The 26,664-nt window shown below is 46.8% G+C and overlaps 1 protein-coding gene and 1 pseudogene across 3 annotated transcripts in view; one reads left to right on the forward strand and one right to left on the reverse strand.

Moving 5' to 3' along the window:
• aars2 (alanyl-tRNA synthetase 2, mitochondrial (putative)) overlaps positions 1-3,761 on the forward strand; it is a 16,994-nt gene extending 13,233 nt beyond the window's left edge. Inside the window, exons 17-22 of one of the 2 annotated variants that reach the window (XM_084929777.1) lie at positions 1,268-1,376; positions 1,451-1,576; positions 1,791-1,901; positions 2,088-2,171; positions 2,590-2,703; positions 2,986-3,761. In XM_084929777.1, coding sequence (XP_084785903.1) covers positions 1,268-1,376; positions 1,451-1,576; positions 1,791-1,901; positions 2,088-2,171; positions 2,590-2,703; positions 2,986-3,150 — 709 coding nt within the window. In that variant the 3' untranslated portion in view covers positions 3,151-3,761. Of the gene's footprint in view, positions 1-1,267; positions 1,377-1,450; positions 1,577-1,790; positions 1,996-2,087; positions 2,174-2,589; positions 2,704-2,985 lie in introns of those variants that run through there. The other variant, XR_014800353.1, reaches the window with a different exon arrangement.
• On the reverse strand, positions 3,249-26,610 carry LOC146384698 (calpain-2 catalytic subunit-like; annotated as a pseudogene). Its single transcript, XR_014800367.1, has 15 exons — positions 24,867-26,610; positions 15,353-15,422; positions 15,001-15,119; positions 14,769-14,902; positions 11,784-11,980; positions 10,325-10,433; positions 10,085-10,254; positions 7,298-7,509; positions 7,094-7,130; positions 6,087-6,215; positions 5,949-6,013; positions 5,375-5,555; positions 5,222-5,237; positions 4,042-4,145; positions 3,249-3,964 (listed from the first exon to the last, which is right to left on the reverse strand). The product of XR_014800367.1 is annotated as a calpain-2 catalytic subunit-like (transcript).
• Between the last annotated feature and the right edge of the window lie 54 nt (positions 26,611-26,664).

Raw genomic sequence — 26,664 nt, forward strand, 5'->3', positions numbered from 1 at the left:
CACACAGACACACACACACAGACAGACAGACAGACACAGGCACACACAGACAGACAGACACACACACACAGACTCACACACACACACACACAGACTCACACACACACAGACAGACACACTCACACACACACACCCACAGGCACACACACACAGACGCACACACAGACACACATACACACACAGACAGACACACACACAGACGCACACACAGACAGACACACACACACACAGGCACACACAGACACACCGACACACACACACACACACACAGACTCACACACACACAGACAGACACAGACACACCGACACACACACACACACACACAGACTCACACACACACAGACAGACACCGACACACACACACACACACAGGCACACACAGACACACCGACACACAGACACACACACACAGACAGACACACACACACACACAGACACACACACACAGACAGACAGACAGACACAGACACACACACACACACACACAGACACACACACACACACAGACAGACACACACAGGCACACACACCCACACACACACACACACACAGGCACACACAGACAGACAGACACACTCACACACACACACAGACAGACACACACACACACACAGACAGACACACACACACACACAGACGCACACACAGACAGACACAGGCACACACAGGCACACACAGACACACCGACACACACACACACACACACACACAGACTCACACACACACAGACAGACACCGACACACACACACACACACACACACACACAGACTCACACACACACAGACAGACTCACACACACACAGACAGACACCGACACACACACACACACACAGGCACACAGACTCACACACACACAGACAGACTCACACACACACAGACAGACACCGACACACACACACACACACCGACACACAGACTCACAGACACACAGACAGACACCGACACACACACACACAGACTCACACACACACAGACTCACACACACACACACAGACAGACACCGACACACACACGCACACACAGACACACCGACACACACACACACACACACGTCCCTCAGGTTAAAAGGAGGTGAACATGCTTTAAATAAGAAACCAGGGGATGACGTCACAGCAGCCATTCCATCTTTTATTTACAGTTATATTACAGCTGCCATTAGTCAGAATAATCAGATGTCATGTGACCTGTCATTGTTTGAGAGGTTAAGTTTAACTAGCAGGTGTAAACGCGTCACCTGGTGCTCTGCCGGCCGTCTCTGTGTTCAGTCACCTGCTGCAGACCGGCGCCATCGAGGACCTGGTGATCGTCTCTGAGAGGCAGCTGGTGAAAGGAATCAGTCGGATCGTTGCCGTGACGGGACAGGAAGCGGCACGGGTCAGTGAAGTCATGACATAATGATTAGGTGGAATAAAATGAGGCGTAGCTCTTTTAACACTCTGTGCTCTCAGGCTCGGGAGGCGGGGCACGTTTTATCTCAGGACGTCGACTCGCTGTCAGCCAGACTTGGACGCTCCGCCCCCTCCTGCCTGGACACTGCCCAGTGCTTTTCCAAGGAGGCGGGCGTCCTCTCAGATGTAAGTATGATGACCTGTCAGTCAGAGAAGCCACGCCCCTAACAATCCAAACGTTATAGAGTTTAAACAGGTGAGTTATAATCAGCAGAGGAAATATTATCTATAGACACCCAAACAGTTTGTGTATGAGGCTGTGGACTGACCCAGGAACAGCGCGCGTCCCAGCTTCCCGTGTGAGCCTGTGTGCACTTTGACCCTGTGCTGTGTCTCCCAGGCTGTGGATAACACCCCCATCCCACAGTGGCAGCGCAGAGAGCTGCAGAGTCGACTCCGCGCTCTGCAGAGGACGAGCAACACCGCCGTCAGGAAACTGGAGACCAGAGAGGTGAGCACGCCCTGAGACGCACGCAGGGCTAATCAATCAGAGCTGATTACACCCCCACCCATTGGTGCTCTGCTGATGATGTCATTAAACCCAGGTGATTTACGTGTGATCCACCTGACTGTGTGATGGGGGACAGTTTGAGTGTGTGGCTGCTTTGACACTCTTTTCCCATCATGCTTTTCTCAGGCGGCAGTGCAAGCTCAGGCCCTGCAGGAGAAACACGGAAGGACGGAGCTGCTGGTGGACTTGGTGGAGACCAACTCTCTGTCAGTACGTAGAGACCGTTCCTAATGAAGCGTCACACACTTTAAATTCATGCTTTTAATCCCTGTTCAGTTTGATTCATGCAGCACAAAATCACAGAAGGTGCCTCAAGAAGCGTCCTACCACTAGGTGACAGTGGGAACGAAGAACTTTTAATTCAATTCAATTTATTTATGCAGCACCAACAACAGTCGCCTCACAGTGCTTTATACTGTAAGGTCGACCCTACAATAATACAGACAGAAAAACCCAACAATCATATGACCCCCTATGAGCAGCACTTTGGCGACAGTGGGAAGGAAAAAGTCCCTTTTAACAGGAAGAAACCTCCAGCAGAACCAGGCTCAGGGAGGGGCGGGGCCATCCTGAGCCTGGTTCTGTCGGATCACTGAGGTTCTGCTCTGATGTGGTTCTAATGTTTCAGGTTCTGATGAAGACGGTGAACCAGCTGAGCTCCACTGCTCCTCTCAGTCATGTGATGCTGCTCGCTCACCAGAGGCATTCTGGCAAGGTTTTGTGTGCCTGTCAGGTTCCCAAGGTAACTACCATTAAGCAGCCAGGCTCCACAGGATGTGACATCAAAAAAGCCATTCTTATTTAAACAAAGGTGTAAGTGAAACTCTGAGTTTGTTAATTCTGAGATCAAACTCAACTTTTCTGCTTCCAGAAGACAGTTAAATGCTCAGTCAGTTACCGTGGTAACAGTGCACTATTGACGGTAGCTTTCTATCACTAAAACACGGTGAACATTCTCAGAGCTGATTGGACAATGTCTGATCAGGAAAAGGAAGTGTCTAATTGACCGCCCCTTCCTCTGCAGGTCTCGCCGTCCCTCGTCGCTTCTGATTGGGCAGTGGCTGTGTGTTGCCACCTCAACGGGAGCGCCGGTGGCTCAGAGGTGGTTGCCAAGGGAACAGGAAACAGCAATGACATCACCGAGGCTCTGAGGTGGGCCAAGGAGTTCGCCTCCCAGAGAATGCAGTGATGATGTCATAAAGAGACCCTCTTCTCATTGGATGATAGGCTGAGGCGAACTTTCTGAACACATGGAAGTTTGATTTCAAAGAGGACAGACAGCCATGCTCTCGTTATTCTCTTTATTGTGAAAGGTTACATCATGAAACACTCAGCTAATCACAGCACAGGGAGGATTAACCAATCAGAAACCAGCACCCAGCAGGTTCATCACCTGGCGTTTCGAGGACCTCAGAGCAGCGACACGCTGAGCCACTGCAAAGACACAAACACAGGTGTTAAATCATGTGACCAAACACACCTAAATCTTTTCAAAGGTGATCCCTCACCAAGTCTGGGCTTTCAAAATAAAAGCCTGCCAGGGGTGACAACTCAGCTTAAAACCAAATTTTGTTTTTCAGAATAAAGTTTCATTTCCTGAATAAAGCTACGACCCGTCCAACGCATAGACTGGTTATAAACGAGAAACCAGCAGCTTCACATTCACCTGAAATTCCTGTTGTGAACAGGAAATAAACATGTAGACTTTCTAAATAAGAGTCTCAGCAGCTTTAAAGGTGTCCTGCAGAGATGCTGTTTCTTTGTTTTGGGTTTGAATATTAATAAAAACTTTGTTCACTGTTTTGTCATTTCATTACACTCAGAGCTCCGCCTCCTTACAGGTGAGGAACCCTTCAGGGGTCATGAAAAGGTCAACTCTTAATTGCTTAGAGTCACCAGTAGGTGGAGCCTGCTTCAGCGTCGTCAGCGCTGAGTGAGGATCGCTGTGTGGTTAATAATGAAGATGGTTCCCGACCCGTCCTTCTCCAGAGCGCTGAAAGCGTCTGCAGAGAGGAAATGGACAGGATGAAGAGGAGGATGAAGATGGAAACATCTGTGACTCAGGGCTGCGACGACTCACCAAACATGGTCTCCAGACGCACCAAGCAGCCCACGAAGTTGTCAAAGTCGATGGTGAGATCGGGTTCGCTGTAGCGGCTCCAGGATGGGTTCGCTGTCCGGCGTCACTGAAGCAGGTGTGCGATTACATGATCAGGCACACGTCTGGGATTCATTACTCTAGCTACGAGCGAGATCACATGAAAGAGGCGGAGTTTGATTGCAGCAAACTCCGCCTCTTTTGTAATTGGGCACAAAGCAGTTGGTTATCTTAGGGTAAAGGCAGCACAGCGGATGGAGGATGACGGAGCGCTAGGACCAAACTAATCGATGCTATCAATATCACAGCAGATCAATAAAGCTTCGAGCAGCTGCCACAAACATTCTTTTACTTGTTTAGCTCGAGTCAAACGGGCCGCGAAGCGCTACAGGCTAATTACCCCACTGAGAGCCGCTCTGTTCTTAAAGCACTTTATAAACGAGGACTGAAGGAGAGCCCGCCTGAGTCACCAGACCAACAAGCTCCAACACCAGCTGTGCGATCAGCTGTGCGATCATCTGCACAAAGACTGTAGAACAAAGAGGGCTGCTCCAGCGAGTGGTCGCACCACCTTCCAGAGATCTGACAGTGACGCGCTCTGGTTTCACCTGGGAGTTTAATGCGGTTGCCAGGCAACATGATCATATACAGTCCTGAACAGATTTAAAGCGCCTGTCAAAAACAAGTTAACAAACTAAGAATATTTTTTTTACAGCGTGGGCGTCTCTGAGCCGTCACTAGTTAATAAATCACGTCAAACCACCAAAATTTGCTTCTGTTCAGGAATGAACTAACTAATAATTTATCTTAAGAACAATACTACTACTACTAATAATAATAATAAAACATATTATTATTATCATCCCACTGGGTTTGAATCTGGGACTCTCCACCATTTGACCCTAGAACTGAAGAAGCTTCTCTGCTGAGAGGTGAAATGTCTTAAAGCAACTTAAGGAAGTCCAGACGCTTTTCTTTCCAAGCTCCTTAGACTACGATGACCTGGATGACTGACAACCTTCACAGACAATAATATGCTTTATTATTTTTTAAGTAAAAAAGTACATTTGAGCCCATGGTAACAGCAGTAATTATCTATTTTAGTTAAAAACTTAATTTAGATTAAAGTGTTTGTGCACACTGGTGGATTAACTATTGATACTGGTAATTTGGGGCAGCTGTGGCAAAAACCCAACACTAGGTGGTGCTCTGATGCATTATTTAAGCTCTGCATGAGATAATGTTAAACTTTTGTGGCTACAAATGAGACGTTATCGCCATGAAAGAGCGCCAGCCTGCTGCTAGGTGTCATAACACCTGATTAGTGAGAATGTGTGCGTGTCAGGTTTGGTGAGCGCGCAGAGGAACCGGTGTACTAATCTTTCCACCACCCTCGCCTTCATCACGCTCTCCCGGCCTGTACTCACCAGATAGTTCTCGATCTTGGTCCACAGCACCTTAAACTCGACCAGCCCCAGCTTCCCAGTGCCATCTTTCTGCGGCAGAGTTCAGGAAGGGAATTGACCTCCGAGACTTTTCATAGTAAGAGTCCTCTGATCACAGACAGACCGGTGAGGAGGCTTTCAGAATAAAAGCTTTACAGATACAGGGCTGCAGGAATGAGTGTTTTGCACTTCCTGTTCACTTGTTTGAAGTGGTTTCGTGTTTTCGTTGGACGCTGAAATGATACCAGCGTGTAACACGAGTGGTTGACACTTTCAAATAAAATGCGACAGTGAATGGTAAATGGCGGGTGAAGTGTCTTGCCCAAGGACACAACAACCGAGACTGTCGGAGCCGGGGCTCGAACTGGCAACCTTCTGATTACAAGACGAACTGCCAACTCTTGAGCCACGATCGCCGAAGCATTGAAGCTGATAGAAGGATACGTCGAGGAGGTTGATCATGTTGCGGCACGTTGCGATGCTGAACCCGCTGGTCTAGATGTCAGAGCCTGCAACACAAACAGGTGAACACGTGAGACCTGCAGGCGAGAACGGGGCACTTCTGTGCTATGTGCGTCTTACGTTTGGTCACCACTCTGTTCAGGATCTTCTGCAGCTCGAACACGGAGATCTCACAGTCCTACAGATGGACAGACAGGTCAGTGGGACGTCAAACAGCAGAGAGTCCATGTCGTTCTCATCTATGTGGATCTGCAGCAGGCAGAGAGTCGGGTCAGATCCAGATGTTACATTTAATGCAGATGTGTGCTCGGCGTGAGAAGACGACGAGCAGAGCAGAGGACTCAGCGTGGCATCGAAACCACAGTCAGTGCGAGCACGAGCTGCTCCTGGGTTCTCACAGGGCCAGGTGTGCTGAAGGACAGCCCGTCACCTGCAGGATGCCGTTTCTCTAGCCATATCCTTTTTTGAGTGTAAAAACCCAACATGATTTAGAATTAAGGAGCAGTCTGTGAGGTTTTATTTTGGTACACCTGTTCAACTTCCTGCCCAGCCAATCAGACAACAGCAACTCAATGGAGAGGAAAGCTGATCTGAGAGCCATGGCACGGTTGTTGGATGAGCAGACCGCTTCAAGCTAACAGGAAGACAAAGAAGCACTCGTTACCAAACTATGCGGAAGAGCGTCTCTGAATACACCACATCAGAAGACCACATCGTGTCACTCCTGTCATGAAGAACAGGAACCTGAGTCTCTTCTGTGACATTCAGGTCTTGTCAGAATGTGGAATAAACAGCATGACCGCATGGATCCGCCGTCCCTGTATCAGCGGTTCAGACTGCTGGTAGTGATAACGCTCAGCGTTACAAAGCTCAGCTCTCGATGAGTTCACTGCACTCCACGGTGACAGATCTAATAAAGTCTAAATACCTAATAAAGTGTCCGCTGAGTGTAAACACAGTCTACTATCTGCAGGGCAGTTCCTGAATCTCAGCAAGTCTGACTAACAGGACGAGATCAGCAGCTCAGTGCCGCTTTCTGTCCAAGCTGTTCATAACATCATCAGAAACAATACCATCAACAACATGTGAGCTCAAAAGCACGCAATGGTCAGGTTGGCCGTGCTCACCTTTTCTACCCGTGACTCCACGGGGTCATCCAGCTCCCTGCAGGAACAAACACAGTCAGCTGAAACCTTTACGTTCCCATGACACACTCAATTTTGAACCCACTGTGTTTTTCTAGAAACTAAAGGTCAGAGCTGCAGTTCCTCTGACAACCAACAGAGGTGCTATGGTGTAACACGGCTTCAAAAACACCTGAGAGAACTTACTGGAAGTCCGCCTGTTTCTCAGAGAAGACTCTGACGCAGAACTCTGCGTTCTTGTGCGGCTCAAAGGTGGACGGGACAATGAGGTACTCTCCAGGCGGCAGACAGAAGCGGCTGCACACTTCTCGCGGGTTGATGAAGGTCTCGGAGCGAGCGGCAGAGGCGTGCCGCAGGAAGAAGTTCTTGTTGAGGTGGATGTTCCTCTGACCAGAGAACTGACACAAACAGAGAGATGGCAGGTTAGATTCAAATCAAGCGCACTGCTAAGTGACTTCACTTCCTTCAGCTGGCTGAAGGTGGAGCAGTGAACGCGGGAGACCCCGTACCTCGTCAGGAATCTGAAACACAGAAACAAGATTCAAAGATTGGGAAGGAAACAAGTCACAAACACAAGGAAGGTTCATCTTCATCCTCAGGCTGCTGTTCAGTCTGACCAGAATCTACCAGAAAGGTCCGATTACGACTGCTGCAGAGTCTGTTACACACGAGGGTACAGTTAACCCCCCTCTGCTAAGTCACTGTTATTGATCAACAAATTGATTTACTCTGCCTTACAGAAACCTGGTTGCAGCAGGATGATTATGTTAGTTTAAATGAATCAACACCCCCGAGTCATTCTAACTACCAGAAACCTCGAAGCACAGGCCGAGGGGGCGGTGTGGCAGCAATTTTTCACACCAGCCTATTAATCAACCAAAGACCCAGACAGACTTTTAATTCATTTGAAAGCCTGATGCTTAGCCTCGTCCACCCCAGCTGTGAAACTCAGAAACCAGTCTTACTTCTTATCATCTATCGTCCACCTGGGCCTTACACAGAGTTTCTCTCTGATTTCTCAGACTTTTTATCTGATTTAGTTCTCAGCTCAGATAAAACAATTATTGTGGGTGATTTTAACATCCATGTAGATGCTAAAAATGACAGCCTCAACATGGCATTTAGTCTGTTATTAGACTCAATTGGCTTCTCTCAAAATGTAAAAGAGGTTAACATATGGCATAGAAACTGAACATTTAACAGTGTTTCCTGAAAACTTTCCTGAAGTTTCTTCCTGATAAAACAAAAGGTTTTCATTCCCACCGTCTCCAACTCCTTGCTCACAGGAGGTCATTGTCGGGGTTTGTCTATATATATATTGTCTATATATTGTCCGATCCATTAAATATCACAAAAGCACCTCACAAAACTTGCGACATGGCGTAACTCAGCTCATAACCTTAGCACGTCGGAGCAGTGTGCGTCACGTGATAGAGCGGCTGTGGCGAGCGAGACCTCTCGGCGGTCTGGGTGAGCATCTGGAGCCTCGCTACCAAACCGGCATTTCATCTCCGAGAAAGTTATCCCAGAGAAGTAAAGCAAGTGTGTAAGTTCATCTCTGAATGTTTGTAAAGCATTCCTAGCGAATGCTGGGAGCGACTGCCTCTCTCTCTCTCCTGCTGCTACTTCAATCATGAAACTGATCAATGATCAGCTGATCGGCGTTTCTGTCGTGAGTCCGTCTCTCTTCTTTGTTTTTGGCCCACTTTGCACCAGAAAGAGGAAACCAGTGGCTGAACAACAGCAGCACGTTTAAGCTTGATAAGCTGTTGTTAGAATTTATTTAATATTACTTTCTACACCAGGATCTTTTTCTACGCAGCTGACGGCTGGTAACTGTGCAGGGGCGGATCTAGCAAAGTTTAGCCTGGGGGGCCGATAGGGCATGAACAGGGAAAAGGGGGCACAGAGACATACTTTTCTTTCTTATTCTCATTTAAAATGTCTAGAAAGAAACCAAAGTTTTAATCTGATGTAAAATGTATAGAAGTCCATTACTGTATATAGTAACTATTAAGTGTAATATATCCTACTAAGCTATAGTACTTTTTCCTTTGGGAACCATCTGTGCAGTCTGCAGTTCTGTTGAAGAAAGATGTTGAATCTTTGCTGGGAGTTGGCGACCCTATTAGTTAGGTTGTTTAATATTTCTGCTAAGTACTCTTTAAAACACCAGAATAGGGAGGATGCTGCAGGTTTAAGTTTGTTAGATTGATCAGTTTTGCTGATCTATGAAATATTTGGGGTGCAGTGTATTGTTTGCATACAGGTTTAACAGAATAGCTTTAGTTTTGTTTGTTTTTTAAACTTGAGTATGAACTTATACAAAATGCAGCAAGATATTAAAAATCAGTTTTATTGATTAAGAAATGAACTATATCAGATTCATATCGGTATCGGCAGATATCCAAATTCATGATATCGGTATCGGACATAAAAAAGTGGTATTGTGCCATCTCTAATCAGAGGCAGCGCGACCACATGGAGCCCAAGATGGTTACGAAGTGTTTGTCTCTGAGCGGTCGCGGCGCTGAACATCACTCGATGTGGCGTATTTGTTTTAAACAGTCATGGAGGGTTGGCAGGGAGAGACCTTTTTCTTTGGCGTAGTTGTCTAATAGAGCATCACGAGGTCTTTGATGAGGAAAAAAGAAACTGTGTAGGTGGATATGGTGGACTTCCTGTTGGTTCAGAGTCTGTCCTCCAGGTTTTTGCAAGTTGAACATGTTTTGGAGCCAATCACATGCAAAACCGAGAAGTTCTGAAAGTTGTTCTTACATCTGCTTCATTAGTTTAAGTAATGATCAACAACATGCTTGCAGCTGCTAACCAGCAGAAGGAAGCTCACTCACCGGGGTAGCTACAATGTAGCTTGCCATCACCAGTGTGTGAATGGGTGGATGACTGGTTGTGTAAAGCGCTTTGGGGTCCTTAGGGACTAGTAAAAGCACTATACAAATATTTACCATTTACCATTTTCCTGCAGCCGCCGGCTGTGGATCCACTTCTCCAGGTACCCTCAAACTTGGACAGAGCCCACTGAGAGACGCCGTCGTCGCTCAGAGCGTCGGGCGTCAGGTTGCAGATCTCCAGTCGGGAGTAATGACGCAGGAAGTCAGAGAAGGACATCCTGCAAGACACAGCTCAGGGTTTCAGTGCAGCCACAGGAGCCCAGCGTGAGCACAGGTGGAAATACAGCAGGTGAGGTTTTACCAGGTCCTCTTTCAACATTTGTGAAATCGTCTATCAGGAACCTCGGAGTAACCTTTGATTCTGCTCTTACCCTGGATGTCCACGTCAAATCTCTGGTTCGGTCCTGCTTCTATCATTTAAGAAACATTTCTAAATTGAGCCCCATAGTATCTCATACTGAACTGGAGATTGTTATTCATGCATTCATTTCATCACGATTGGACTACTGTAATTCACTGTTTACATGTCTAAACAAAAACTCCCTGGAGCGTCTGCAGATTGTCCAAAATGCTGCAGCAAGGCTTCTGACAAAAACATCGAAATACTCTCATGTAACACCGTTGCTTATACAGCTGCTCTGGCTCCCCGTTGAATTCAGAGTCCACTTTAAGATTCTGGTTCTGACATTTAAGGCTCTTCAAGAACAAGCACCAGCCTACATCATTGAACTTTTACAGCCCTATGCCCCTAGTAGGTCCCTGAGATCTTGTGATCAGGGCCTACTTGTTATTCAGTATACAAGACTGAAAACCAAGGGTGACAGAGCTTTTGCTACTGTGGCCGCCAGACTGTGGACTCTCTTCCTCAGAACTTAAGATCTGCAGACTCAGTGATCACTTTTAAAAAAACAGCTAAAAACACATCTTTTTAAAATTGCATTTTGTTAACTTTTGGCTGTTTTTGTTTTATACCTTGTGAAGCACTTTGTGATCTTTTATCTTCTCTCGCTCGCGGCCAGCTTGTTTTCGTGTCACTTCTTTCGGATTATTGGTAAAAATATTCGTATGGAAATCGTCGAGCTCAGCCGAGTACTTCCTCTGCTGACTTCTTTCATCTCATTTCATCTAATCAACACTGACACAAATACACGGAAACGGCCTTTGAATAGCTGTCCACTGTAGTGACCACTATGCGTGAAAGGGTTAAACTTTGCTTCAGCCTCCTCTGGATATAACCTGACGTTACTGTCAGTGCTGACCTCGTTTGGGACAGGTTAACGCCGAGTTTAGCCTTATAGCTTATATGCTAACCGCCGACAGGTTGATTCTGTTCATGCTCGGCATCTTCATCTTATCTTAATGACCTTGTAGTACCATATCACCCTATTAGAGCACTTCGCTCTCACACTGCAGGCCTACTTGTTGTTCCTAGAGTATTTAAAATGGGAGGCAGAGCCTTCAGTTTTCAGGCCCCTCTTCTGTGGAACCAGCTTCCAGTTTGGCTTCAGGAGACAGAAACTATCTCTACTTTCAAGATTAGGCTTATTTCAATTCAATCTATTTGTCACAAAACAGACAGCAGTCACTTGAAGGTGCTTATATTGTAAAGTAAGAACCCTACAATAATACAGAGAAACCCCAACAATCACATGACAGTGGGAAGGAAAAACTCTGTTTTAACAAGAAGACATCGATCAGTTTATGATGATCAAAGGATCTGATTGGAAGAACAGGTGAGGCTGATTTTACTACATCTGGACCTCCGTGTGTGTGTGTGTGTGTGTGTTTACGTCGATGGAGCGGCCGAGCAGCGATCCAAGCTTCAGGGCTTTCCTGATGATGTGGAACAGGAAGGGCGGGGCTTCCTTCAGGTCATAACTCTGCGATGCCGCCGGTAAAATCCTCGAAGCCCTCGATGCTCAAGCCGCCGCTCAGGGCCTCGTAAGAGCTGCTCACCCTGCAGACGGAGAGGGCGGAGGTTAAGTATGCAAACACCTGCAAGCTGCACCCGTGTGCTCCACCTTGGCGGTCTGCGTGGTGTGGTGGTTTCTGTTTGCAGGGGTCCCAGAAAGATGAAGATGAGTTTCACCTTCCAGCACAACGACAACAGAAGGTGGTGCACGTCTGGCACTCGAACCTGAGTCCAGCTGAGACGCTGCGAGGAACCAGCAGAGGGCGCCGTCACACTGTGACTGAGTGCTGCTGAGGGAGAGGAGAAGTCTGACAGGCTCTGACACAAAAACTCTCAAAGCTTTACTTTGAGGGTCATTCAGAGTTTCTGTTTCACTTCTCATCTATTTGTCTATTTATCTAATCTATGTGCGCTGCAGACTTTTTACAGTCTAAAGTGTGGACACAGCCTCTCATTTAATGGTTTTTTCTTTATTTTCATGATTCTCACCGAAGGCATCAGAACCATGAATGAACACGTGGAATTATGTAGGAAACAAAAAGTGTGAAACAACTCCAAACATGTTTTATATTTTTGATTCTGTAGAGTCACCACCCTTTGCTTGGTTGTTGATGCGCGATTATCCAGGTGCAGAAATCCCAAAAGTTTGATTCTGTTCATCTGGATGTTTCAGCATCGTCAGCTGACTCCTTCAGTCTCAGCTGACTGCAGGTTTACAACCTTATAAACAGGAAATAAAGACTGAAACCAGCCCACTGTGTGAACAATGGGCTGTGAGGTCAGTTTCTTGATCATTAAAATTGCAGATTGTCATTGATCAACAGTCACTGATGGTCAAGACATTTGTCAAAGCTGGGAAAGCTCCAGCTGATCCAGGAGAGAAGGACAACCGCTGCCTAAGAGAAAACCTGCAGTGATGCCATACGTGTCAGGAGTATCGGAGCAGCAGAGATGTATTTTTTCTAAACACCGGGTCTCTGTGGCTTTTAAACCCCAAAACACGCTGCGCCAAAAACTGGTCCACCCCAAGGATCGGGTCCCCGACACCAACAGAGAAACAAAGTGTACGCTGTTAAGTGCAGGATTTATACACACAGTAATGATGGACTCTTGTTTCTCTTTAATTAGCTGATTGGTTCCTCCCATAAGATGAATTCTAACAGTTGTCAAACAGGCTGTCAGCTGTACCAACTCCACCAATGAACCCTGACAGGCACACCTGTGAGGTGAAGCCATGTCAGGTGACGACATCATGAAGCTCACTGAGAGAAGGCCGAGGGTTTGCAGCGCTGTCAACAAATCAAAGGGTGGAATCTAAAATATAAACACATTTATCTATTTTTTCTTTGCTACATGATTCCATACATGTTGCTTCATATATTTGATGTCTTCAGTATTAATGCTGCCGAATGTCGTAAAAATAAGTGAGAAGGTGCGTCCAGACCTTTGACTGGTAGTGTATATCCACTGTCTCTCTGAATATTAGAGCTTATGAATTTAGAGCTGAGAGCTTCTGTTCTCCACAGAGGAGGACGAGGAGCTGAGAGCAGGATGAAGGAGCAGAGAAGCTCAGGACCAAATATCATTTATAAAAAATGACCAGAGAAACTACAGCAGAGCCCTCTAAAATAAAAGCCCAGTTATGAAGCGCTTTGAGTGTGTTGGAGGTCGGCGAGCTTTAGAAATCCCTTCGACCTGAAACGCTGATTGTGCAGCTCTGTTTGCTTTCTGGGCTGGGCGGCGCTCCATGTTTACTGAGTAAATGCCTCCACCCACCACCACCTCCTGCTGTCAGAGAGATGCAGTCACAATAAACAGCTATACGGCATTAATCACATATGGAGGTCTGGACAGCTGATGAAGAGTTGATGATGTGACAAGTACCCAAGGGCCTGACCTCACTTCCTGTCATATTCAGACACTGGTATTAAACACATAAGTAAACCTCACAGCTACAGGTTCCTTATTGCTGTTTTTATATATGATACACAGCTCTCACAACAAGTACAGAGAGTGCTGCCCCTCAGCAGCCTTCCAGAAGCTGACCAGTCAGAAGAAAGGGTGGCCTCAAAGTAGGAGGAGCTAAAACAGCTTCTTTCAGACTAATGCTTCGATCTTAAATATGACCAACCTATCTCTAATAATCAGCTATGTACCACAGGCCTTCAAGCTGGCTGTAGTTAAACCTTTACTCAAAAAGCATCTCTAGACCCAGCAGTCTTAGCTAATTATAGGCCAATCTCCAACCTTCCTTTATATCAAACATCCTTGAAAGAGTAGTTGTCAAACAGCTAACAGATCATCTGCAGAGGAATGGCTTATTGAAGAGTTTCAGTCAGGTTTCAGAGCTCATCACAGCACAGAAACAGCTTTAGTGAAGGTTACAAATGATCTTCTTATGGCCTCTGACAGTGGACTCATCTCTGTGCTTGTCCTGCTAGACCTCAGTGCAGCGTTCGATACTGTCGACCATAATATCCTATTAGAGCGATTAGAACATGCTGTAGGTGTTACAGGTACTGCACTGCAGTGGTTTGTATCATATCTATCTAATAGACTCCAGTTTGTGCATGTAAATGGAGAGTCCTCTTCACACACTGAGGTTAATTATGGAGTTCCACAGGGTTCAGTGCTAGGACCAATTCTGTTTACATTATACATGCTTCCCTTAGGCAGCATCATTAGAAGACATAGCATACATTTACCCTGCTATGCAGATGACACCCAGCTCTATCTGTCCATGAAGCCACTTGTTGTTGTGATTCGGTGCCACATAAATAAAAGTGAGTTTAATTACAGGTCAGCTTTGTTAGACCTCACAGGTTCCTCTTACTTAGCGTAGGCTTTCTCCAGCAGAGCACTCCAGAACTCCACTCCCTCCGCTGAGTGGACGAACAGCAGTTTCCCGTCTCTGATGGGCAGCCGGTCGTCCACGACTAAGTCCGCCCACTCCCCGTACTGCCATAACTACAGAGGACAGATGTGAACAAGATGTCACTTCCTCTGTAATTACACCCCCGCCCTGTACTGTGTGTTATTTCTGTTTCTTTAAAAAGGTGAGCGACCTGGAAGTGGAAGATGCTGGCATACTGTGAGGTGAAGCTCTGCCCAGGAGGGACCACTCTGTTCAGGATCTGAGGGTCCAGAGTCAGGGAGGCAATGGCCGCCAGGAGCCAGCAGTCACCTGACAGACACAGGTCACATGATCACTCTCTGATCTCTGAGAGGTCATTTCTGTGGATAAAGGAGCTGAAAGCTTTTATCCTTTACTCGTCAAACCACTTCAGAAAATTTATTCTCTGGGATGATTTTCTCTGTCGCATTTTATTTTACAAACTTCTTAAAGCAGAGTTTAAGTGTTGTGTGATGTTTCCTTTTCCTGTCAGCGACGAGCACGCCCGCTGTCATCAAACTCACCCAGCTCTCCCTGACAGACGTCTGTTCTTCTGGCTCCGTCAGCGATGAAGCGAGGATCAGAACACAGCTCCTGATTGGAGGAGACATGAGGTGGTTAGCGATGAAAACAATCATTACGAACCGCAGCAGTGTTTCTATCGATCGGCTAAGAGGTGACGATGACGTTCAGTCTGCTGTGACGAAGCCCGGTTCTGATGGAGGGAAGCATGGACCTGATGACGAGGGTGATGTCATCAAACATCGACTGATGTGAAATTTTTCTCGTGCAGAAGCCCGAGGAGTGACTCAGACCGAGCAGAAACGGCTCCTGTCACCTGTTTTTATTTTACGCGTTATTTTAAATTCGTGCTCAGAACTGATGTCACTGAGAAGCGTCAGCTCACATCGTCACGTGATCCTTACTCTGCACGAAAGACAGCAGCTGAACTGAAGCCCTGTTATCACCAGCTCGGCTGCTTGTTATCTCATTAGTGTTTAATGGCCGGAGCCTCTTTCTCCAAACAGCAGCTCGTTTGTTTTCTCTCTGATATCTGAGCCGCTCAGTCTAAACGGCTCTTTGATAAAACGCCCAAAAAACAGCAAACGCTTGGCACGAAACAGAGAGAGGCGGGCCGCTGCGCAAGCCTGCTCACGCTCTTCATGCTGATCCTGGATCTGTTAGAGGGCTCTTCCTGTTAAAAGGTCGTTCTTCCTTTCCACTGTTGCCAAATTGCTCCAGCGTGAAGTCAAGTCAAGTCAAGTTTATTTATAAAGCACATTTAAAAACAACCGAGGCTGACCAAAGTGCTGTACAATAAAATACAAATATAAAATACAATAAAACACAAATACATAAAACACCTCACTGATAAAACAATAGATTAAAACAATAAGTTAAACCTTACTAAAGGCCAATGAGAAGAGGTGAGTTTTAAGAGTAGTTTTAAAGGTTCCTAGGCTTGTGGAGAATCTGATGTGAGGAGGTAAACTGTTCCACAGTCTGGGTGCAGCCACAGCAAAAGCCCTCTCTCCCCTAGTCTTTAATCTGTACCTGGGAACATCTAAAAGCATCAGGTCTGCTGACCTCAAAGATCTCCTGGGGCGGTAAATGCTAAGAAGCTCTGCCAGGTAAGGAGGTGCAGTACCGTTAAGAACCTTAAAAACCAGCAGTAAAATTTTAAAATCAATCCTAAAAGCAACTGGGAGCCAGTGGAGAGAGCAGAGGACCGGAGTGATGTGGTCTCTCTTTTTAGAGCCGGTCAGCATGCGAGCAGCAGCGTTCTGCACCAGTTGGAGGCGATGCAGACAGGAACGATCTAAACCAGCATAAAGGGAGTTACAGTAGTCCAGCCGTGAAGTAATAAAAGCATGGACCACCCTTTCTAGATCGTTCCTGCACAGGTAGGACTTGACTTTAGCTAAAATCCGTAGATGATAAAAAGATCCCTTGACTACGGAGCTGATTTGTTTATCAAATTTAAAAGCACTGTCAAAAGTAACACCGAGGCTCTTAATGGAGGAAGTACATTCGGAAGTTAGGGGTCCCATAAAATCAAAGGAGAGGTTGGGGTCTTTAGGAAGCCCAAACACAATGACTTCAGTTTTACTTTCATTAAGATGTAGAAAGTTAAGAGCCATCCAAGTCTTAATGTCAGACAGACAGGAGAATAACGGCTGCAGCAAGTCCTTACAGTCTAACCTCAGAGGGAGGTAGATCTGAATATCATCAGCAAAGGAGTGGAAGGACACGTTATGTTTGCGCAGCACATCGCCCAGAGGCAGCAAATACAGAATAAACAGCAGGGGGCCTAGAATGGACCCCTGAGGTACACCACAAGTTAAAGGAGCTCTGGGAGATGACAGTTCACCGAGGTGAACAGAAAAACTCCTGTTATCCAGGTAGGACTGGAAAAACTTTAAAACAGTACCTTTCAAACCGACACAGTGTTCTAGGCGGGATAACAGTATGTTGTGATCAACAGTGTCGAAGGCTGCTGTCAGGTCTAAGGTTACTAGGACAGCAGCACAACCAGAGTCTACAGTTAAAAGCAAATCATTAAAAACTCTCAGTAAGGCGGTTTCAGTGCTGTGACGAGCTCTAAAACCAGACTGAAACTTCTCATAGAGACTGTTGTTGTCTAAAAATGACTGGAGCTGCCTGAGGACAACTCGTTCCAGTACTTTGGACAGAAAGGGCAGATTGGAGATGGGCCTATAATTAGAGAGTATAGATGGATCCAGGTTAGGCTTTTTGAGGAGAGGTTGAACAACAGCATGCTTAAAAGGTGTTGGGAAACAACCAGAGCTGAGACAGGCATTGATCAGGACCAGAAGGACAGGTCCAACTGAGTCCAGGACCTGCTTCAGAAGACGAGAGGGGATAGCGTCAGTGGAACAGTTGGGAGACTTGACCTTGCAGACTGTTTCATGCAGCTGAGAAAGAGAGATTAGCTCAAACTGGTTAAAGGCAGATTGGCACGAGGGAGAAACACAGGGATTGAAAGGTGGAGGTGGAATGACAGACTGCAGGGAGGAAATCTTATTAACAAAGAAACATAAAAAGTCATTGCAGAGGGTGGCAGAAGGTGTGAGGCAGGTGGACGTATGAGGATCAACAATGGAGTTTAAAACACGAAACAGAGTCTGAGGTTTAGGGACATTACTGCTGACCAGGTTAGATATGTAGGAGGACTTGGCCTCTTTAGCAGCTTTCTGATAAGTTAAAAGAGAGTCTCTCAGGATATTGAAGGAGATTTGCAGCTTGTCCTTTTTCCACTTTCTCTCAGCACACCTGCAGGAGCGCCTGAGAGCACGAACAGAGTCTGTAATCCAGGGTTCAGCGTGAGCTTTGGGACGGAGTGATTTTAGGGGAGCGATGGAGTCCAGAATAGAAGTGCATGTTGAGTTAAAAAGAGCAGTTAAATCTTCTGCACACAGGGAGTCAATCCAGTCCACCGTGGAGAGCTCAGAGTTGTTGAAAGCAGCAGAGAACTGGGATGGTACATGGGTATTGATGATCCGGTGGCGGCGTGAAGGAGCTTTAACTGCAGCAACAGAACATTGTGCAGTGGCAGAAAACAGAACAGGAAGGTGATCAGAGATACACGCACTCTCACAGATTTCAGAGACGTGGATACTCAGGCCGTGAGACATGACGAGGTCCAGTGTGTGACCTTTCTCATGTGTGGAGCCAGACACACACTGAGTCAGGTTAAAAGAGTCCAGCAGTGATACAAAGTCTCTAACCAGAGGTTTAGATGGACAACACACATGGATATTCAGATCGCCAACAATAAGAAAATGATCAAAATCTACTGAAAGTCCTGATAAGAATTCCCCAAACTCACTGATAAAGTCCTTGTTGAATTTGGGAGGACGGTACACTACTGCACACAGTAGTGGAGTAGATGAGTTCAGTTTAAAAAGCTGCAGTTCAAAGCTGGAAAAGGAGGAAGATGAAATCTGATGACAGTCATAAACTGATTTAAAAACACAGGCAAGGCCTCCACCTTTACCAGAAGACCTGGGAGAGTTGAAGAAACAACAGCGTGGAGGAAGAAGCTCAGAGAAAGCCACAGTCTCACCAGCATGTAGCCAGGTCTCAGTCAGGAACATAAAATCCAGTTCATGAGAAGAGAAAAAATCCTTGAGCAGAAACGTCTTATTGGAGAGGGATCGAGTGTTGATCAAAGCCATAGATAAGGTGAGATCAGTAGCTGTCATCGGGGTTGATGTGCGGCTGAGTGGGCGGAGGTTTGAAATAACGGTACCAAGTCTGCGGATCCGTGGCTGTAGAGGAGCCGAAGACCCAACACCCGGAACAGGAGCAACCAGCGACGTACTTGGAGAGTCACGCAGGAGAGGAGCAGGCATCGGGCGCGGGCCGGAGGTGGAAGAGAGTCGCTCACCTGAGGAGAACGCCACCGCCGGCATGGCGAGGAGCGAACCAGACGACTGAAGGAAGCGCGGGCCGAGAAGCGGGCCCACCGGCGAAACAGGAGCAGCACCAGGCGGAGTTGGAGAGACAGTGCGCACCCAGGATCCTCTGGGTTGGAGTGAGCCTCTCACAGTGGCAGAGTAGTAGAAACCATTTGTACAAGGAGAGGATCAGCCAGGCAAGAAAGTGACAGGAATGCCTTTGTACGAGCCAGGAGACCACTTCGCTTCCCTCGTCTTCTCCAGCGTTTTCTCCGGTGTAGCTTGGGAGGAAGGAACCAGGTGCGACGTAGGTAAGGCGGAATGCCATCGAGCGGTGGAGGCGCACTACTTGTTTGCTCATCAAAAACAAAGGACAGAGGTGCTGTCACTGCTGAGTCTCGGATGATAAAAAGAGTTTTTCGGTCATAAGTCCGGAGCGAGTTAATTTCCACAGTTAAGGCAATGAACAGCAAACAGAAAACCAGAAAATAGGTGGAGTGACAGTGAGCCGAACATACTGGCGCCATCTTGTCTCAAGAGGAAGCAGTGAGAGCTGTGTATGTCGTGGTTTTAGGCAAGGATTAAAGCGACACCTTGTAGAGCACTCAAACTCCGACCTTTATTGTCCACTTCCTGTTTTAGAACCCCTTTCACAATAAAACCGGTTATACACAAACAGATTATACCACATCCTCCTTTCGCTGAAAACATCAAATTTACAAGAACATTTACTGCGTATATGAAAACTGTACTCTTTTTTTTTTTCCTTAGAACCTTTCATAGAAACTTTTCTTTCTCTTCAACCTTTTTTCCTTTACTTTTAAACCCATGTTTTTCTTTTTTGTTTTGTTTATTTTCACAAGTCCAGTCTTTGTGGTTTTTTGACAACCCTGCCAGCCCTAGTTCTGACAGGACCTGGGTCTTCTGTCTTAGGAGTCAGAGTTGTAGTCGCCGATAGGTTTGAAGCAGGCAGGGCGTTCTCTGTTGGACTGACAGGCATAATTGGGGTTTGTAACTTTGGTGTGGCATCTGGCAATGGCTGGAGGTGATGCCTATTTCTCCTGATGGCTCCTGAAGGGGTCTCGACAATGTATGAGCGGGGTGTGGAGTGAGAGGAGATGACAGTCCCTTCATGCCTAGTGTCTGTAATCCTCACTGGTTGTCCCGGTGAGAGTGGAGGAAGTTCTGTCACACGATGTCTCCTGTTGTACGCAACACTGTCCTTCATCACTCTCTCTCTTGCTTTTGTCAACACTGTAGCCTTGTTGGGCAGGCTGGGATTGAGCAAAGAAGGAAGCTGGGGAACTGACGTGCGCAGTCTTCGTCCCATTAGTAGTTGTGCAGGGCTATATCCATTAGCCAATGGGGTTGCTCTGTAAGCTAGAAGTGCAAGATATGGGTCTTTTGCTTTCTTTAGCAGACTTTTCACAGTTTGGACATGACGCTCAGCCTCACCATTGCTTTGTGCAAATCTTGGACTGCTTGTTACATGCCTGAACCCATAAGCTGCTGCAAAGTCTTTGAACTGTTGGCTTGAAAACTGAGGTCCATTGTCACTGTAGAGAAACTCTGGAATCCCATGTCTGGAAAAGATTGATTTTAGATGCACTATGACATCCTCCGATCTTGTGGGAGTAAGTTTGGCTATTTCCACAAATTTAGAGTAGTAGTCCACCAGAAGCACATAGTTGCTGTTGTTAAACGTAAAAAGGTCTGCTCCAACTTTTTGCCATGGTCTCTCAGGGAGTTGGCTTGGCATTAAAGGTTGCACTGGGTTGGTACGCTCTTTGATGCATATGGTGCAGTTTTTCACAAGTTCATTTATTTGCCCACTCAGACCAGGCCACCATACTGTCTCCCTGGCTCTCTCTCTGCATCTAGACATTCCCTGATGTCCCTCGTGTAGGGCAAAGAGGACAGAGTAGCGCATAGCAGTAGGGATCACTAGTCTGGTGCCTTTCAGTAGCAGATTGTCGTGTACCGTTAAGGTGTCTCTGAGTGGCCAATATGCTTTAATTGGGCCTGTGAGATGGCTGTATTCTGGCCAGCTGCTCTGACAAAAAGCCATGACATCTGAGCATATGCTGTCGGTTTTAAGCTGTTCCTTTAACTGTGTGATGTATGTCGAGGTAGCAGGCATGCATTTGACTATTTCATCCACATATATATTTGTGTCATCCAGTAGTTCAGCTGTAGCCTTAGAATCAGGGTCTTGGTTAACGGGTGCACGTGACAGTGCATCTGCTGTGAGGAGTGCTTTGCCTGGAGTGTGTGAGATGGTGTAACTGTACCTCATGAGCCTTAGGCAGAACCGTTGGATTCTGGGTGGAAGCTCGGTTAGAGCTTGCTGTCCTAGCAGGCTGACGAGTGGCTTGTGGTCAGTCTCTAAGGAGAAGTGTCTCCCGATGAGAAAATCTTTGAATCTTTCACAACCCCATGTTAGTCCAAGCGCCTCCTTCTCCACCTGTGCATACCTCTGTTCTGTTTCCGTTAAAGAACGAGACGCATATGCAACAGGTCTCCATTGCTCTCCCTCTTTTTGAAATAGGACTGCTCCCAGTCCATAGGAGGAAGCATCTGCAGACAGTTTTAACTCTTTGTTTGGGTCATAGAGTGCAAGAATGGGAGTTGACGTCAGATTGCCTTTTAGCTGATTGAACGCTTTTTGCTGTGCGCAGCTCCAAACCCACTGATTTTTCTTCGAGAGCAGGTCTCTTAGGGGTTTGTCTTTTTCGGCCAGTCCTGGGATGAATTTGCCTAATTGGTTAACCATCCCGAGAAAGCTGCGCACTTCACTGACGTTTGATGGCTCTTTCATTGCTGTGATCGCTCTAATTTTGTCTGGGTCTGGCTGTACTCCCTCCGCAGACAAAACATGACCGAGGAACTTCACTTCCTGTTTGCTCAGGTCACATTTCTCCAGGTTTAGTGTGACACCGGCCTCTTGTAGTTTATCGAGCACTGTGTGCAGTCTGGCGTTGTGCTCCTGCTGATCCTGTCCCCAAATCAGGATGTCATCCATGTGACAAACCACACCTGGCAGCCCATTAAGGATCACTGACATTCTACGCTGAAAATGTTCTGGGGCTGACGCTATTCCAAAGGGAAGTCTGTTAAAGTGGAAGCGCCCAAAGGGTGTAATGAACGTTGTGTAGTGTGCTGACTCTGGTGACAATGGAACCTGCCAGAACCCTCTGTTTGCGTCTAACTTACTGAAGACTTTTGCTCCCGCCAGGGATCCAAGTGTCTGTTCAACCGAAGGCAGGATGTACTTTTCTCTGCACACTGCTTCATTGAGGTGAGTGAGGTCAACACAAATACGCACAGAGTCGTTTTTTGTTGGCACTGGGACCATACCTGCACACCATTCCGTTGGTTCTTCAACTCTGCTGATTACTCCCATGGACTCCATTCTTTCCAGTTCCCGTTTCACCTTTCCTAACAAAGGGATGGGGACCCGTCTTGGTGTGGCCAGGGAAAAAGGCACAGCATTGGGTTTCAACTTAATCGTATAAGGTTGTTGCATTAAACCTAATCCCTGACACAGCTTTGGGTAGTTCTCATTCAACACATTCATGTCAATACTGTCAGCTCTACACACAAGGTTCAGCTTGACACTTGCTGGCCTGCTTAACAGAGCTATGTGCAAATCTTTGATAATGTACACATTTTCCTGTATCCCCTGTTCACCTTTGCAAATTGTTTCACTGCTCATACCCAACACATCAAGTGGAGTACCACCTGGACCAAACAATGGTCTATCTGGTTTACATAACTCTGTCTCATTTTGGTTTATGCAGTAATACATCTGGGCTGGGATAACAGAGACGTCAGCTCCTGTGTCTATCTTAAATCTAACTTTGTGGTTTCTGATAGTAAGGTCTGCATACCAAGGATCTGAACCTGCGTCTACAGAACCAAGAAACACGGGTGTATCATCACTTTTCTCTGTTTCTATCACATGCACAGATTTACACACTTTACTGAAGTGTCCTCTTTTACCACATGAGTGACATGTTGCATCTTTTGCTGGGCATTGTCCTTTACCATGCGCAGGGGTTTTCCCACACCTGTAGCAGGATCTCCCATTTGGTGTTTTGTCCTTTGTTGTGCATTTACGTTCTCTTCGGGGTTTGAATGTTGAATGCTTTTGTTCCCTGTGCTTCGCTGTCACAGCATCTATTTCCATCTTATTTTCTCCTCTGATGTCTGTCTGTTGTTTTTTGATGACTTCAGACTGCCGGGCCTGATTAACCGCTTTCTCCAACGTCAAATCTTTGTCCATTTGAAGTCTCTCCGCTAAGCTGATGTCCCTCAGACCCACGACGAGGCGATCTCTTATTAACTCATCGTGCAGTGCACCATAACTGCAGTTTTCAGCTAAAGCATAAAGTGCGGTGACAAACGAGTCAACAGTCTCATTAGCTTGCTGTGTTCTTTGATTAAAGCGGGCTCTCTCATAGATAATGTTTTTCCTGGGAACAAAGTACGTATCCAAAGTGTCTCTTACTGCTTGGTACTGCTGCCTTTGTATGTCCGATAAAGCTTGCCCTCGGAGGATATCATCTGCTTCATCCCCCATGCAGTAGATGAGTGTGTTTACCTGGTTAGCCTCTGAGCTAACGTGCAGGTTGCTTGCAAGTCGAAATCTTTCAAACCTCCTTATCCACTTTTCCCATTGCTGTGGCTTTGAGAAATCAAACAGCTCGGGAGGCTGGATGGTGAATGTGGCATTCGGGGGTAAGTTGGCGTTAGCATTATAGCCGCCGTTAGCTTGCTGGTGGGGCGGTGACGTGCGAGGCTGTGTAGCTGTTGCGCTAGCTCCCGCTTCTTCGTCCGACATCTTATCGTCTGGAGAAAAAACTCTTTACCGCTCCCAAAGCCGCTTGCTGTCACTCCCCGATGACAAGGCTCTTACTGCAATCCCGCTTCTGACACCATGTCGTGGTTTTAGGCAAGGATTAAAGCGACACCTTGTAGAGCACTCAAACTCCGACCTTTATTGTCCACTTCCTGTTTTAGAACCCTTTTCACAATAAAACCGGTTATACACAAACAGATTATACCACAGTGTAAATGAAAGCGGACTGAATCTGGATAAAGTGTGTTTACTGGTGGTGGGTTTATTATTGTTATTATTGTTATTATTGTTATTAATAACAGGGTTAGTATCCTAGCACTGCTTAAACAAACACACGAGCTCAGCTTCAGAGGCTCGGGAACATAAAAACCTTCTACATATTAAAGCTTTTCTCAAATATAAAACAGGAAAGAGACCTGACGCCATGACAACGCAGTAACACACAGACGCGCTTCCTGTTTCCTCCACATGAATTCGCACAGATGTGACCGACAGGGCGGGACGCAGGAAGGACGCCCAAGAAGCCTGCAGTCTGATTCAACGTGGAAGCAAGACCGGAGTCCGAGCTCAGAGTCTTCAGTGAGGCGTACGGTTTAACCTGTAGGAAGACTAACGCTGTGTTGAAGCACAGACCAGGGTTAGAGGTCAGGGGTCAGGGTGACCGAGGCATCAGAGGGTGAAGTCTCTGTCATGGCAGACATTTCTGATGGCTGATCACAGAACTGCCCAACGGTAATCATTGCACGTTTCACTCACCCACGGCCGTTTCCACTCAACGCCACTGGTTTTGGATGAGTAGCGCCCCAGCTGGTTGTATCCCAGAGAGTCCCAGTCTGCCGGGAAGGTGGTGTCACAAAACAGCGAGCCAGTCTGCAAGCACTCGGATCGCAGCTGCTCAAAGTCCTGCTGGTTAAAGAGGACCGCATTGACCCGGCTGCCGGCGCCATCCTCCACCCGGGCCTTCCTCCTCGCAAGATGAGCCGCTGCGCTCGCCATCCTGAGGTGTGCTGTGTGTGCAAGACTGGGTCTCAGGTATAAGGTAGAGGGCGGAGCTCAGATACAGGTGAAGGAGCAGCGTGATATCAGTTAACAGTGAATTATTCACAGAGCCAACAGTGAGACATGTTTACACACACCTGAACCTGCGACACACACACACACACACACACATATACACACACATGCACACTTGAACCTGCGACACACAGAGGTTCGGATCCATGGAGAACCGGAAGCTGCTGTCACACCTGTGACTCTCAGGAACCCCATCAGAGCACAGACTCACACGGCGTGACATCACCTGTTTTAATCTTGACCAGCTGTTTTGACATGGGAGTGGGTGGGGAATGGCCCACTGCTGCCTCTGCTGGACATCAGAGGAACTGCGGGGTCAGCGGCTTTTTGGCTGAAACATAAATGTGACGTTCTCTCTTTGCTTTTCTTCTCCTGTCGTTTCTTCTTCTCTTTGAAATTCGGACACGTTTTTGTAGTTTTGCCTGACGCCATCTCCATGGCGACACCCTCAAGCCATCAACCTGCTGAACTGCTAAGACATCAGACAGTATGTTGCACAATCACTGGGCACGCTGTACATGTTTATTGATATGTCTTGTCTCAAAGTGTTACTTCATGTGCCATACTGAGGCGCTCTGAGCTGAAGAATTTCATTGTGTCGTTTTGATGATACAGGTATGGCGATCTGACAGTGTATGCTGATTGGACAGATGTGTCTATGTTACCTGGACACAGCAAATAAAACATGAACTTGAACTTGAAAGCACAGGTGGCTATCGTCACATGATGATAATGCATTCAATCACACACATTATTACACCAGAGCATCAAAACGTTTGACGAACAGCTGATTGGGAGAAATTGCCATAGAAACAGGAGACCAACAGCACCTGTGACAGGGGTTTGTGTTTTATGAATGTATCTCAGGCTGATTCTGACCAATCACAGCACTTCCACTCTGATCAACACCTGTATAACCTGAGCGGATGGATCAGCGGAGGATGGAGATGCTTTGCTGAACATGATTTGCATCATATTTGCTGTGGATGGTGCAGAAATCGCTGCAATAACATGATATTTACTGATTATTAGGATCAATTAAAATGAGTTGTTTGCCTGCAGGGGGCGCTCTTTAGATTTCTTTGAAAGACAGGTGAGAGGAAGTTGCACTGTTCCAGGGCTGCTCCCGGTCATGCCCTCCCTGAGCCTGGTTCTGCTGGACGTTTCTTCCTGTTCAAAGGGAGTTTTTCCTTCCCACTGTCCAAAGTGCTCATAGGGGGTCATATGATTGTTGGGTTTTCTCTGTATCTATTATTGTAGGATCTACTGTACTATATAAAGCGCCTTGAGGCGACTGTTGTTGTGATTGGGTGCTATGTAAAACTGAAGGTGATCAGAATGGGCGGGGCAGCAGAGCACTGATGATGATGGTGGTAAGTGTGCGTCTCTCTGTGTGTGTGTGTGTGTGTGTCTCTCTCTCTCTGTGTGCGTGGGTCTCTCTGTGTGCGTGGCTCTGTGTGTGTGCGTGATATGATGTCTT

This window comes from Perissodus microlepis, chromosome 6 (assembly GCF_051167445.1).
Source record: "Perissodus microlepis isolate ML-2025 ecotype Zambia chromosome 6, ASM5116744v1, whole genome shotgun sequence".
In the NCBI taxonomy this organism is placed as follows: Eukaryota; Metazoa; Chordata; class Actinopteri; order Cichliformes; family Cichlidae; genus Perissodus; species Perissodus microlepis.